General features: G+C 37.8%; 1 protein-coding gene across 3 annotated transcripts; it reads right to left on the reverse strand.

Moving 5' to 3' along the window:
* Nucleotides 1-421: 421 nt before the first annotated feature.
* Nucleotides 422-15116, reverse strand: LOC126779901 (uncharacterized). Of its 3 annotated transcripts, none has more exons than XM_050504076.1 (11): nt 14884-15116; nt 14315-14467; nt 13870-14004; nt 13413-13553; nt 12926-12988; nt 12544-12635; nt 11635-11787; nt 10974-11089; nt 9082-9165; nt 4823-4944; nt 422-3315 (listed from the first exon to the last, which is right to left on the reverse strand). In XM_050504076.1, exons 1-11 carry the CDS (start codon nt 15058-15060, stop codon nt 1900-1902), a joined length of 2652 nt encoding a protein of 883 aa, XP_050360033.1. In that variant the 5' UTR covers nt 15061-15116; the 3' UTR covers nt 422-1899. The 3 variants fall into 3 exon arrangements, with proteins under 3 accessions (XP_050360033.1, XP_050360032.1, XP_050360034.1); XM_050504075.1 differs by having other exon boundaries at nt 14309-14467; XM_050504077.1 differs by lacking the exon at nt 12926-12988 and having other exon boundaries at nt 14309-14467.
* Between the last annotated feature and the right edge of the window lie 634 nt (nt 15117-15750).

A 15750-nucleotide genomic window follows, 5' to 3' on the forward strand; every position in this document is an offset into this window, starting at 1 on the left:
ACAATCTATCGCTTGACGAAATTCTGGCCAGAGGAAACTGGCGTTCACAAACTAATTTTACAAGGTATTATATGAGATAAATTAAGCCGATTCGTAATACAGCATCCGTTACACAATTTTTTGAGCCTGTTATTTGATTTTTTATTTTTCTTTAAGCTCATATTTAAGATTATATTATTTGTTGTTTACAGACGTGTTAATGATCATTAATGTTAAACTTTGATTATATGTATATAAATATAAAATAAAATTATGTATAAATAAATATTTTTGCAAATATAAATTTATTTATTTACCAAATAACACAAGAAAATAAATACACAAAATAAACGACAACATAATTGTATATTATTATGATATTGATATTAATCATTTTTTATAATATTTAAATTATTTTTTCTTACATTATTTCTTTTCTGGAATTTATTATATGCATTATGTAACTAATACACTTTTTCATTTTAATGTTAGAACAAATATATTTTTGTTCGTTTGCTACAATAAGATTCTTTAAACCATCACATGTCTCATTTAATAAAGCTTCGAATAAGGGACAGTCAATTTAATAGCAGCGTTTTACCTGAAATAAAACGCTTATTAATTTAATTACCTTATTCGTTTTATTTCAGGTAAACGCTGCCATTAATATTTAATATTAATTTAGAGTATCTATCGCTTTTTATATTAAACAAGAATAATGTACATTTTTAATCTGGCAACAAAAACTTTGACAGATAGGGCGATTTGATTGATCTTTAGAGCGGGATTTTATTTAACTCATTTATAACCTCGTTGTATTTCTGATATATTAACCTCGTTGTATTTCTGAGTCGAGACCAAGTTCTTACAAATGTTATGTATTTTAGGCAAAGGCAAAACAGTATCAGTATATAACAGTATTTTGGTTTTTTTTTTAATATGTATTTTGACGAGCTAGAGCACTAAAAAATATATACTCGAAACATGCAAATTAATGTATTTTTCGAATTTTGATAACGAACGTCGTGTTGTCAAATTTGACCATTATAAGAACACTTGATATTCTTAACACTTGAATAGAACAGTGTAACAGCAGTCACAAGAGACTTAGTTCCCAAGGTTGGTGGCCCATTGACTTTGTAAGGAATGGTTAATATTTCTTACAGCACCAGTGTCTACTACTCGTGGTAGAGTTTTGTGTAAGCTCGTCTGGGTAGGTACCACCCAGTATAGTAACAGCCTGTGAATGTCCCACTGCTGGGCTAAGGCATCCTCTCCCTTTTTGAGGAGGAGGTTCGGAGCTTATTCCACCACGCTGCTCCAATGCGGGTTGGTAGAATACACATGTGGTAGAATTTCAATGAAATTAGACACATGCAGGTTTCCTCACCATGTTTTCCTTCACCGTCAAGCACGAGAGTAATTATAAACACAAATTAAACACATGAAAATTCTTGTGGTGCTTGCCCGGGTTTGAACCCACGATCGTCGGTTAAGATTCACGAGATCTAACCATCCATCAAACCATCCAGGCTATCTCGGCTCGATTGTTATATTCCAGTTTGAAGGGTGAGTGAGCCACTGACATTACATCTTAGTTCCCAAGGTTGGTGGCGCATTGGTGATGTAAGCGATGGTCAACATTTCTTACAAAGCCAATGTCTAAGGGCGTTGGTGACCACTTACCATTAGGTGACCCATAAAAAAAAAACCATTGTGGTGTACCATTTACCACCAGGTGGCCAATCTGCCTACTTCATAAAAAAAAGACAGAAAAATTTAAAATATAAAACAAATCATCTTATAAATCTGTTAACGAAAATATTTTAATCATAGAAAAAACTTAATATATGATATAATATTGAACTTCTCAAGTGAATGTTTGTTAAAAAACAAAATATTTATACGATTCTAATAACTTCACTCATTTAAATTAAAGTCATCATCGGATATGCTTTCAAGATCAGCGGATCTCACAGAACTCGGTACCATGTCATCTATTTTGTCCGGTTTTTTGTCACTATCTTTCGAATCACATTTCGCATCTCCCATCTCGTTCTCGCCTATTTGTGCGTCGAGAGCGGCCATTAAATGATTGTCGTCCATCTCTGAGTCACTCAGATCTTCTAAGTCGGACATTGTGTTCTTTTCCTCTGGCACCTTATCACCATTAACCCGAGTTTCATTGACTTTATCGCTATTTTCTTTCCTATTACTAACATTATCAGCTTCTACTATTTCTGTATTGGATGGCTTCTCAATAAGTTCGTTTTCTATTACATTTGTAATATTATTACTCTTGTTAATATCTCCGCTATCATCATTAGTTTTACTGGATTCTGTGTTTTCTATTGCATCTAATTCACTTGTTATACTTAACGAGCTTTCATTAACAAGCTTAATATTACTATCAATAGTTCGCGATATAAATTCAGATTTATTTTCTATGTCTATTAATTCATTCGATTTCTTCTCTATTTCTAAATCTTTTGTTTCAATATATTCTTTCTCTAATAAAATATTACTTTTTAACTCTTGGTTCACTTTTGAATTATCAACCCTATTGCCTTCCTCTGTTTCAATATCTTTATGCATATCACTTGAGCTTTCTTCAAGTTCTGTATTCATTTTAATTTCATTTTTATTTAATTTCAAATCATCAGTTAATTGAATTCCATTATTAATTAAATTTTCTTCTAAACTTCTTCCAATTCCACCTGCTTCATCTTCTAGAACTATTCCATCAGAATCATTTTTTTTTGGAACATTTTCACTTACATCACTATTGCACGTATTATCACTGTTTTTAACTGTATCTAATTTCGATACATTTTTATTATTATCAAATAAAGAATCAAAATCATCATTAGTGACAGCTGTTGTATTATCATCACCAAACAACGAATCATTATCACCACTTCTATCAGCTTTACCTTTATTTATGGATTCATCGGTTCTTTCATCATCATTCAGACTATCTATTATATTATCGATGCCACGTTTCAACTCTGTATCAAAATCACTTACATTCAATATCGAATCGAATGCCTTCTCAGCTTTAACCTTTCTGCGTTTCTTTGGGACTTTACCGAGGAACCTTTGTGAGAATATTGTCTTTATTGATAGCGAGACTAAGCTGTCGATTCTCTTTCTGGATGCATCTGTTTGGTCTGTATCACTATCGCTATCATCAGAGTCCCAATGGACATATTTATCAGCATCCAATGCTTTCTTTATATCATCGTTTATATCAACCATATAGCCCGGTTCGAATTTAATGCGCGTACCTCCTATAGACATGAAAGGATACAGGCAGTTCTTGTCTAGACCGAAATCCTGTGAAATAAATGAAATATATTAGTTGAATTAAAATTGTAATTTATGGGACACTGTCCAGAGCTTCGTTCGCTTGAAATTCAATTTGTGACTATTTAGAGTGTTATTATTACTGTAATAGAATCCTATGTTACTTCTGGATAAAGAAGGAAGCTTCAGATTTTTATTGATAACAAACAAACAAATATTTCCTATTCATTATATAAATTATGCCATCCACTCATCACTACCGCAAAACAGCAGTACTGTTGTGTTCCGGTTTGATAGGTGAGTGAGTCAATATAACAGGCACGAGGGACGTAGCACCTTAGTTTTCCAGGTTGGTAGAACATTGGAGATATACGGATGGTTAATATTTCTTATAATATTATAACTGTCAACTAAGTCAATGTCATTAATGTCAATGGCCAATTAGTGAATAAAAAAAAAATGAAGAATGACAGGACGCTTGATGAAAAAAAAGAAGAGGGACTTTTTCAGTGGATCTTGGAAGGACGAGGCATTGGACAAAACCGACGCTAGAAAACGATATAGTCCATTCTGCACGTGGATACTTATTAATAATAATAATATCCTGGGACATTTTTGACACACGGCTCTTTGTTCCCAAATTAAGCTTGTACAAAGCTTGTGCTATGGAAACCAGACAACTGATATACTACATATACTACTTTTCTTTTGTAAATACATACTTATATAGATAATTACACCCAGACTCGGGACAAACAGACATGTTCATGCACACAAATGTCTGTCCTGGGTGGGAATCGAATCCACAACATTCGGCGTGAAAGGCAAGTATCTACCGACTACGCCAACCGGCCCGGCATTCATTATTGAACATGAGATTTGAAATTATTAATTCGCAAAGTTAAAAGGTGACGTCATCATGAGAATGTGTCTCTTCCCTTCAGAGCAGATCCACGAAATACCGATACCATTTCGCTTAGAGAGACATCACGCAAGACTCTCCATCAGTGCCCAGAGGACTCCGAATATGCCTTCGGCGTGAAAGGCAAGTGTTCTACCAACCACGCCAACCGGTTCGTCATATTAATGTTTATAAAGTAATATGTTTATTTTGGTGATATTTCATTATTTATATAAAGTCATTACATAAATTAATTATTACTTAATGGAAGAAAGGAATTAATAGTTTACCACTATTCGTCAATATTTAATTTAAATAAATATTGTTAAGTTAAGATCGTTATTTATACTAAATTTGTTTTATTATTCTTTATAATTAAATACTTTAAAAAGGCTTGATCAATTAAGTTTAGATGTATAGAAAGAAAATAAAAATATTTTTTAACAATTAATAAACCTTCCATATTCCTAATGTATGTTTACCAATAACACTAATGTCTATAGGCGGTGGTGCTCAATTACCATCAGATGACCCATTTACCAGTCTGCCTGGATATTACAAGGACGGTGAATAAATAAGAGAATGACTTACTTAAGGAAATTTTTTAGCATGCAAATATTTCGTTAATTTCCTTACATTCTCAACCCCGGCCACGTCATAATGCTCGCCCGACACGTTCCTTAGTATCGGATCGCAGCGCGCCACACGCACTTGCAACGGCTTCAGTATGCGACGAATATTCGGTTGAATGTACACTTCTGTAATTAAAAACACATTCAAGTCACTGTGTAATTTAACTGAAAATATGCCTCATGTCCGCCACCAATCCGTATGGTAGCAGCGTAGTGGAGTAAGCTCCACCCCTTCTCATAAAAATTACATAACATGGACAGTTTATTAACTTATTATTTTACAAGACTTTTATTAGTGGCGAATTTGTTTATACATTTTGTTGATTGTATTCAATTGTTTTACTGGTGGTACTTTGTGCAAGCTCGTCTGGGTAGGTACCACCCACTCATCAGATATTCTACCGCAAAACAGCAGTACTTGGTATTGTTGTGTTCTGGTTTGAAGGCTGAGTGAGCCAGTGTAATTACATGCACAAGGAACATAACATCTTAGTTCCCAAGGTTGGTGGTGCATTGGTGACATAAGCGATGGTTAACATTTCTTACAATGCCAATGTCTATGGGCGTTGGTGACCACTTACTATCAGGTGGCCCATATGCTCGTCCGCCTTCCTATTCTATATAAAAAAAATTAGAATAAAGAAAATTTAGTAATCAAACATAAGTAAGTGATGTTATGTGGTCACCACCGCCTTTTATCCGTGTAGTGACGGAGAAAGAATACATTTTACTGCTCCTCTCGTTCCCATGGGTGTCGTAAGAGGCGACTAAGGGATATCTGAGCGACCATCTGCTCAACTGGTGGTAGCATTTTAAACATCCGCCTGGCTTGTTACCACCGTACGCATGGTGAAAAACTTGTAAAGTGGCTTGCAGCCGCGTTTCGAGGTCAGCCAGCGTACAGCCAGTGCCCGAGCGAATATTGCCGCGATGGGTGCTGGTCCAATGGAGACGGCTGGTGAACCAATGCCGGGGGAAACTGTATTGACGTGCCGGACAGGGAGACCCGAAGAAACGGCTGTTCCGCTGGCCGCCCGTGGCATAGTACAGGGGCTCGAGCGTGCCTAACCAGCTCGCGAGGCTGCCCCACCAGGCCACGCATAAACTCGGGGTGGACCGTCGTACCGGTTGGTGACCGGAAGGTGGGGTCCCGGCAGCCACTTCCGGGGGGGTTGAGGGGCCCTTCCGTCCGGCGGGTCAGTGTATTTTTCCTTTTGGCAACCACTTGGGGAAACACGCCTCCACACTTTGCCCATCCCTATCGTGGCAATACGTCGCTCGCTTAACGTCTCTTTTCCATTTTTTTTCCCAAATGGTAGCGCAACAAAACAGAAATAACGGTCGTACAGCGGTACACACCTTGCAAGAATCCTTCAAAGCGAAAGCCGGAGTATGCTTGTTCGTCAGGACGGATGTTTGCTGTCACCGAATGCGCTGCTTGGAGGACCCCTCCTTCTCCATGTTGGTGGTACGTGTGGACCTGGTTCGTCAGAGTCGAGTCTACGTGTGTCTCTACAGATCCCACAATGGTGACTTGGAGACAAGCCGATTATTTGACCATCTTAGTCGGGTGGCAGTTGCTGCGCAAGAGCAGTTTCCTAACGCGGAATTGGTGTTTTTGCGGGATTTTAATGCTTACCACGAATCATGGTTGAAATCCCTCAAAACTGACCATGCTGGAAGGACTGCTCATGCTTTTGCTCTCACACATGACTTGACCCAACTGGTTGATCAGCCCACCAGGATCCCAGACATTGATGGTCAAGCACCTTCTCTACTGGACCTTCTGCTGACTTCTCACCCGGTGGAATATCAGGTTGTGGTTCAGGCTCCTCTTAGCTCTTCGGATCACAGCCTTATTTCTACCAGAGTGCCACAGGCGGAGCTGCCGCCACAAGCGGTATGCAAACGTCGCGTTTGGCACTATAAGTCGGCAGATTGGGACGGTATGCGCGATTACTATGCGTCGGTCCCTTGGAAGGAACGTTGCTTCAGTGGGAATGACCCGACAGCTGGTGCCGCTACTGTTGCTGACGAGATCATGTTGGGAATGGAATACTACATTCCTAGCTCAGATCTCGTCAGTAGGGGTACGCGTAACCGTTGGTTCACTCGTGAATGTGCCGATGCTGTATCATCTAAGCAGGCGGCATATCGCAAGTGGATCAACGGCTGCATTAGCGGGGCATCTAACATTGACTCACTGAAAGCAAACTACAATAAAAATTCCAAGTCCTGTAGAAAGGCATACACGAGAGCGGATGCACAGCGCATTGTACAGATTGGTCATGATCTTGTTTCGCATCCTAGGGGCTCCCGTAGCTTCTGGCGTCTGACCAAGTCTGTGCAAAACAATTTCTGCCAACCTGCGCTGCCACCGCTCAGAAATCCGGACGGATCGCTAGCTTACAGTCCGCAAGAGCAAGCTGATCTCCTGGCTAAACTCTTTACCGATAATTCCGTCATCGATGATTGTAGTGCGCTGCCACCTACAATACCTTCATGTGGCCATACGGTGCCTGACATCAAAACCAGGCAACGTGATGTGCGTGCGGAGCTGCAATCACTTTATGTACGAAAAGCTAGCGGTCCCGATGGACTACCAGCCATAGTGCTGAAGAAGTGCGCAGCGGAGCTGTCTCCTGTGTTAACGCGCCTGATCCAACTTTCTCTCTCTTCGGGATGTGCGCTGGAGGCTTGGAGAAGAGCTAATGTGCAAGCGGTTCCCAAAAAAGAGGATCGGTCTGACCCGGCAAATTATCGGCCAATAGCTATCACCTCAGTACTTTGTAAGGTGATGGAACGGATTTTAAACAACCAACTGATCCATTACCTAGAAGATCACTGTCTAATTAATGATCGTCAGTACGGGTTTCGACCAAAACGGTCCACAGGTGATCTTCTAGCGTACGTAACACACCTCTGGGGTGAAGCTATCGACAAGCATGGAGAATCGTTGGCTGTCAGCCTCAATATCTCCAAGGCTTTCGACAGGGTCTGGCACAGAAGTCTTCTCTCCAAGCTACCGGCATATGGTCTGCCTGCTCAGCTATGCACCTGGATTGCCAGCTTCCTACACAAGCGTAGCCTTCGTGTTTTAGTTGATGGTTGCGCTTCACAATTCTATGTAGTGAATGCTGGGGTCCCCCAGGGATCTGTGCTATCTCCCACACTCTTTCTTTTGCATATCAATGATATGCTCTCTCTTGGGAACATACATTGCTATGCAGACGATAGTACAGTGCATGGTGGATACTACGGACGCGCAGTGGCTGGGCGAGCGGAAATTGAGGAGAGGCAGAAGGATCTTGTCATTGAACTCGATAGGACGTTAGAGCTCATCGCCAAATGGGGCTCTGATAATCTTGTTGCGTTTAATGCCAAGAAAACACAGGTATGCGCTCTCACAGCGAAAAAGTCAGCATTTTCCACTCTTCCCTCCTTCTGTGGTACTCCGCTGGTGATGCAAAGCAAAATCGCCATGCTCGGGATTGACGTTCGCTGCGACCTTAGTCCAAGGGATTACATCGAGACTGTTATAAAAACAGCTTCACGGAAACTCGGAGTTCTGAACAAGGTGCGGCGTTTTTTCACGCCACAACAACTGTGCCTGCTGTACAAAACACAGGTACGGTCTTGCATGGAATATTGCTCGCACCTTTGGGATGGCTCCGCTAAGTACCTACTGGAGGCCTTGGACCAGTTGCAGCAACGTGCCGCACGCATTATTGGCGACGTAAAGGTCACAAACATCCTTGAACCTTTACAATTGCGTCGTGAGATAGCAGCACTGAGCGCTTTCTATCGACTGTATCACGGCGAGTGCTCTGAGGAATTATTCTGTCTAATTCCTGCTTCCCCCTTCCTTCTTAAGTCCACGCGAGCTGGTTCTCTATGTCACCGCCTAACTGTGACATCAATTCCATCGCGAACAAAGAAATTTGGCAACTCCTTTCTTTGTCGCACTTCCAAAAAATGGAATTCCTTACCAGCTCACGTGTTCCCCTCCTCTTACAACCCGAGTTCCTTCAAACGAGGCGTGAAGAGGCATCTTGCGGGCCGGCAAGGCGAAGGCGGCTAGTGCAGAACGTTTTTCCCGTCTGTACTGGCCGTCGTCGCGTTTGGACTCTACTACCACTTACCATCAGGTGGAGTAGTCATTTGCCCTCCCGGCGAATATAAAAAAAAAAAACCGGAACACAACAATACCAAGTACTGCTGTTTTGCGGTAGAATATCTAATGATTCTAAATGAAATAATCACCTTTTCTCCTTTGACTGCAACTCCGCTGGTGTTGTATTAAGCTTTTATGTGAATAGAAATGCTTATTGCATTTACTGCAATCACCTGTAACAGACGAAAATAAACTTTAATATCCGTTATATTTTGTTACATACACTGTTATTTAAGTTAAAGATTTGTTTTTATTTATTTTTTTGTTTTTCGTCAATTAGAGCAACAAATTGGTACATACTTTGTAACACTATTTTTATATATATTGCAGCGAGCTCAATGCTTCGAGCTGGTTTTTTGGAAGCATTGAAGCGTCATAGCGCAATGGTTTACCAGTAAACAGCCTGTGAATGTCCCACTGCTGGGCTAAAGACCTCCTCTCCTTTTTTTTTCTTTGAGGAGAAGGTTTGAATATTTTTGCGTTACTTAGATTTTTTTTTCGGAAACACATATCAAATTAACTTTCTCTGAAATAAATCTAGAAAGTCAATTTAATCTACTATTAATAATTATCGTATGGAATTGATAATATAGTACAGTAAACAGTAACAGCCTGTAAATGTCCCACTGCTGGGCTAAGGCCTCCTCTCCCTTTTTGAGGAGAAGGTCTTGGAGCTTATTCCACCAAGCTGCTCCAATGCGGGTTGGTGGAATACGGATGTGGCAGAATTTCAGTGAAATTAGACACATGCAGGTTTCCTCGCGATGTTTTCCTTCACCGTCAAGCGCGAGATGAATTATAAACACAAATTAAGCACATGAAATTTCAGTGGTGCTTGCATGGGTTTGAACTCACGATCACCGGTTAAGATTCACGCGTTCTTACCACTGGGCCATCTCGACTCAAGTACCTTAATATAAAGTAGTTAAATCTCAAAATTAATAACAAAATATGATATACACTAGTTTTTGCATACGTATTGGGGCTGAGTGTTAGAGGGGATTAATGTTTTTTATAAAATAAATATTCTATTTATCGGAGCTCATACTAAATTTCATCAAAATCGGTTCAGTAGTTTATCCGTGGAAGTGTTTGTGTACAGACAGAGTTACTTTCGAATTTACAATATTAGTATAGAAGCATAGATAGTTGCATATTAGTGAAATTATTATTGTGCCTGTAATTACACTGGCTCACCCAACCTTCAAACCGGAACACAACAATACCAAGTACTGCTGTTTTGCGGTAGAATATCTGATGAGTGGGTGGTATCTACCCAGATGAGCTTGCATAAAGCTACACCACCAGTAATAATACCTCAGTGAGGTCCTCGGTTCATACTCTAGGAATATTAGGTGGACAAAAGTTATCCGGTCTTTCGGTCGAGAAAAACTACCGCTCAACTATTTATATTCACTTTAATTTAAATTCCAGAGTACCGAAGACAGCTTCACTAACAAACTGACACTGGTCAACTAAATAATCTGTGGTGTTTACCACATGTGGCGTACTGGTGGTAGGGCTTTGTGCAAGCTCGTGTGGGTAGGTACCACCCACTCATCAGATATTGTACCGCAAAACAGCAATACTTGATATCGTTGTGTTCCGGTTTGAAGGGTGAGTGAGCCAGTGTAATTACAGGCACAAGGGACATAAAATCTTAGTTCCCAAGGTTGGTGGCGCATTGGCTATAAGCGATGGTTGACATTTCTTACAATGCCAATGTCTAAGGGCGTTTGGTGACCACTTACCATCAGGTGGCCCATATGCTCGTCCACCTTCCTATTCTATAAAAAAAAAAAAAGATTATTAAGATCTCCAACGACATCATGTCAATGTCAAAATCAGGTCAAAGTTGTTATCTTTACTCCTGCTATTGGAAAGGCCTACAGGTTATTATTTGTTAACAGACACATTTTTTTCATTCTTTATTTGTTCAGTAGTTATTTGTAACAATAATGAACATAAATAAGTAACATACCTCCTTGTTTAGAACACCTGTGGATGTTCAAAAGCATCTTGTTAGGGAAGGATTTCCTGCAATCCGTACACTTCACACCTTTGCTATTGTTCTTGTTTTGTTTCGTGTCTGCATGTCTGGAAACAGCATTGGCAATATATTAAGTAACATTTGTGGGACAATTAACACACTTTTACAACCGAATCCTAGAAAACATTAACAGCCTGTTAATGTCCATGATCCTCGGTTAAGATTCAAGTCACTGGGTCATCTCGGCTAATTCACCAATATATTTTGTCATATAAATCATTAAATCTATTTAATTATTATTATGTATTTTTGTGTGACACTTAACCGATGATCGTGGGCTCAAACCCGGGCAAGCATCACTGAATTTTCATGCGCTTGATTTGTGATTATAATTCATCTCGTGCTTGATGGTGAAGGAAAACATCCTGAGGAAACCTTAGCCCAGCAGTGGGACATTCACAGGCTGTTACTGTATGGCAACTATTACCCTTAGACCTATTACTTTTCAAACTTTTAATTTGTAATTATTTCTGTATGTCATGTTGGCGATTCTAAATAAATAAATAAGTATATAAATACAGCAAGTCACCACTAGACTGTGTTTAGTTAGTTTCCAATATTATTAAAATAAAACATTTCTAAAATTACTCACTTGTATGAGTGTGATCTCTTGTGATTGTTCAACGACCTGTAGTTGTCGAACTCAGCCTTACAACTATTACACTTGTGCGACGGCGGCGGTGACTTAATCTTGACGTACGGTGATGTTCGAGTCGCGCGTTGCGGTAGCAGCTTCTCTTGGATCCTGGATTGGACATTATTTTATTTATTGGGTTTACTTGCAATCACTCACACTAAAACATTTATAGAACAATTAATACGAGCTTATTATCTAAGTGTAGATATTAATTAAAAGTAAACAGCACGCGAATGAAAAATGGAAACCAGTTTATAAATATAAAAAAAAAATAAGCATTTTTTTAAATATATCCAATAAGTGATGTTCGAAACTATTTATCATTCAGATACCTGTCTACATACTTCCTAAAGTTTCGAATTGAATCCGCGTGAATGTCGACAAAAGAACATACCTGGTTTAGCAGTTTACATTATGGTCAATTAGGTATGGTGGTAGATCACCATCACCACCGTATACTAAACTGACAAGCAGTTTGTAGTATTATATAATACTGACTGCCTCGTTGGTCCAGTGGCTAGGTGTAAGGAAACAGACCCGGTGATCCTGGGTTCAAACCCAGATAGGACCAATATAAAAGTTATTGAGTATTTCTGTCAGAAAATTCTCAATAGCAGCCCGGAATCTGTAAGTTGGTAGTGTGTATACTACCGTGCCTCGGTGCGCACGTAAAGCCGTTGTGTGTCGGATTGCTGTCCCATCGGATTATGAGAGTTAGGGAATAGAGAGTGCACCTGTGTTTGCGCACACACTCGTGCACTATAATATGCTCTGCGCACTTGGCTGATCTCTCTTGAGATTGGCCGCCGTTGCGAAATAGGTCTGGAGGACTATTATTATTATGTATCTATATATAATACTCACTTGACTTTTTTGTTTTGCGTTTCTTTTTTATTTGAGACGTTTCGGTCCCGCGGCCTCTTCAGTCTGGGAGTTAAGTATGAATTGTCGTCGCTCTAAAACAAAACATTATAATTGATTTTTTTTTTTAAACACAGTCCATCATAGCGACCGCTACAACCTTGGAAACTAATGTTATGTCCCTTGTGTCTGTAGTTACGCTGACTCACTCACCCTTCAAAACGGAATACAACAATATTAATATATTGTATTGCTTTGGCGGTAGAATTTGTAATGAATTGGTGATACCTACCTAAAGTTCTACCACCAAGTAGAATTTAATCCTTATTAAGAGTCTACCCCAATAAAGTATATTATAATCTAATCTAAAGATTATTAATTATACCTGGAAATCTCTTTGATCCTTCAATATAGACTTGGGTAACGTATCAGATGTTCTCTTTGACGTCTGAAATGAATCATAAAGCGTATTCAAATAGTTGTTAAAACAGTTAACAGGCGTGAGACTCAGCGGCTAGTCCCTTCCATGGAATGGATCGTTATTAGTAAATCACCTCACTGCACCGGGGGAAGCTATCTTACGTTGTCAGTGCATCAGTCAAGTGAATGTTTCGTAAATAGAGTTAGGTAGATTTTTACATCATAAATATATTTATTTATTTAATAGGAACACTAACAATATACATATTAAATGGTGGCATACATAACATTCAAAGAGAAGAAATCAACTTCTGTTATGTATATCTTTGTGCAGTAGTGGATAATGATGTAAGAAAACATTTTTAAAAACAAGCATGTAAATATATATAAAACTAATTACATCTACGCTTTTGATTGAGGAGTTAAATAAAAGCTTTTTAAAAATAATCTACCTGCAACTTGCTTAGCTTTTCATCTTCGTCATTATATCTCCTAGAACCCCTCAAACGAGGTGGACTGGGCTGCTTGCTCCGTAGAGACCTGGTCTCGTTTCTTCTATCGTGAACATCTCTTCTGGATAAATTATTAGACATCTGTAAAGGTTTTAAGCAAATCATTTATTATATTTATGAACAATGCAAATATGAAACTGTAAGACTTTAAAATGGCTGTCGATGTTGATTCTATTTGTTGAATTTTAAAGTTCATATTAGAAATACAAACGTGACTTTGTTTATTCATTAAGATGTCACATATAAACTATTTAACCGATCATCGTGAAATTTTGCACAGACCATGTCAGGCGTACATAAAAGACAAACACATACTTAGATAATCTTGCGCTTACTTGTCAACATGTACTTTAAGTAATTACTTAATAATAATTATCGTCTATAATGCTATACTCACCATAACTTTGCAATCAACTTTTCTATTTTTGCTACTCTTACTCGATTTATTTCTCGACCTCGAGGAATGATCACTTGAATCTTCATTGATGAATACAGGTTCTGTAACTCCGAGTATGCAATCACCAGCGTCCGGCTGTAAATATTAAATACACATTAAGAATGCAGTTTTACTTTTGAATTAAATAATTTTTCTACTATTTTTATAGTAAGAACTAAATTTCAATCAATGTTATTAACAAATATAATGTATTGGAATATTCATTCGAAATTTGTTTACATAGTTTTAGGTTGTAACTTGGTGGCAACCCAGTGGTACTTGCTTTTCACACCGAAGGTTGTGAGTTCGAATGCCATTCAGGACAGACATTTATGTGCATGAACATGTCTGATAATTAATATTTAAATTTGAATTTGGAAAAATTGGTACATTCTATTACCCTTACCACTCCTCTATGCAGTGACTGTGGAGGCAAGCCCAGTCTCAACCTAGTCCGTTTGTTTGTATGTCTGCACATTTCCAGGAATTCATAGAAATCGTTAACTTTATCAACGCATAATTCGCATATTAATGGTGGCATTTTGTCGTCTTGATGGACCTGAAAATTAATATTGTTTTTTTATTTTGCATAGATTAAATCTGTTTAAGCACATATTTATAAGTATAAAGTTTTTAATGTTAGAAATGGTTGTTGATTTAGTTTGATTGTGTCTAAGAGCGTTTTATAAAATTTATTTTGTTTACAAAATATTAAACTTCATTGAAGTTTTATAGTAATTGTCGCTCGATAAACGTAACAAAAAAAGCTTAATTAGAAATTATTGAGCTGATATGTACGCAAAACAAATCCGCGATCAAAATAATTTTCAATTACATAGAAATAGGACACTGTCAAATAAAAACAAAAACATTGTTTAGTAACGAAATGTGAAGTTAATTTACAAGAAACACAGCACTACACTTTAAGTATTCATATTTATCACATAATAAACAGGGAGCTATGAGTTTATTAACCTCTATTTGAACACATTCGCGTATTTTCTGCTTGAGTTCCACTTCGGCACCGTCCAAGTTGACAACATTCTGAATTATAGGCATTTTGTAGCCAGCACCGGCACCACAAAGACGACATGCTCGATATATCTCATATATCGTTTGTTTTTCTATCTTTGAATTAATAAAACCATCCATTTTCTCATTTCTCCACAAAACGTACACAATATCAATATTGGTCGAGTAGTTGCCGCTTCGACGCCATTAATAATGTTGCCAGATAATTTTAATAAAAATAAAATATGTTTGTTTTAATAAAAACAGTAAAGGCGAATAACTAATCAGCTTTTTAAAACAAACTTTATACTTAAAAATCAATGAAGTTGGTAGGGGTAGTATTGATAGTATACATATTTATTTTTACTTAATATATTTTTTTAACGAGAATTTATAAATAACAATTACTTCTTTTTTTTAAACTTATAATTAACAACTATTACTTGACTAATTTAATAATAAAAAAAAATAATAAAATATTTTCTCAATATTAATAAGACATTGATCGATGTTCAGATTATAAAACAAAAGATGTAATAATATATATAATTTTTGTTTGTTTTATAATTTAAGGATAGATAGAAGTTTCTATCAAGCTATCAGTGTCATACAATGAAACCGTTGAAATGTGATAGTTTATTTTATTTTATAGCATATGCTTACGCGTGATCACAATTATACCTGAGAGTAAGTACAAGTACTGCCAATGTCACCCTAATTACGGTAAAAACACTGTATTCAGCATTCCTAGACCTACCTACCGTAGTGCTTCATAAGTATAACTTTGATTTCAGGAATTTGAATTCAAAGGAATGGTTACAATGGATTCAA

Source organism: Nymphalis io, chromosome 30 (assembly GCF_905147045.1).
Source record: "Nymphalis io chromosome 30, ilAglIoxx1.1, whole genome shotgun sequence".
NCBI classification, from domain to species: Eukaryota; Metazoa; Arthropoda; class Insecta; order Lepidoptera; family Nymphalidae; genus Nymphalis; species Nymphalis io.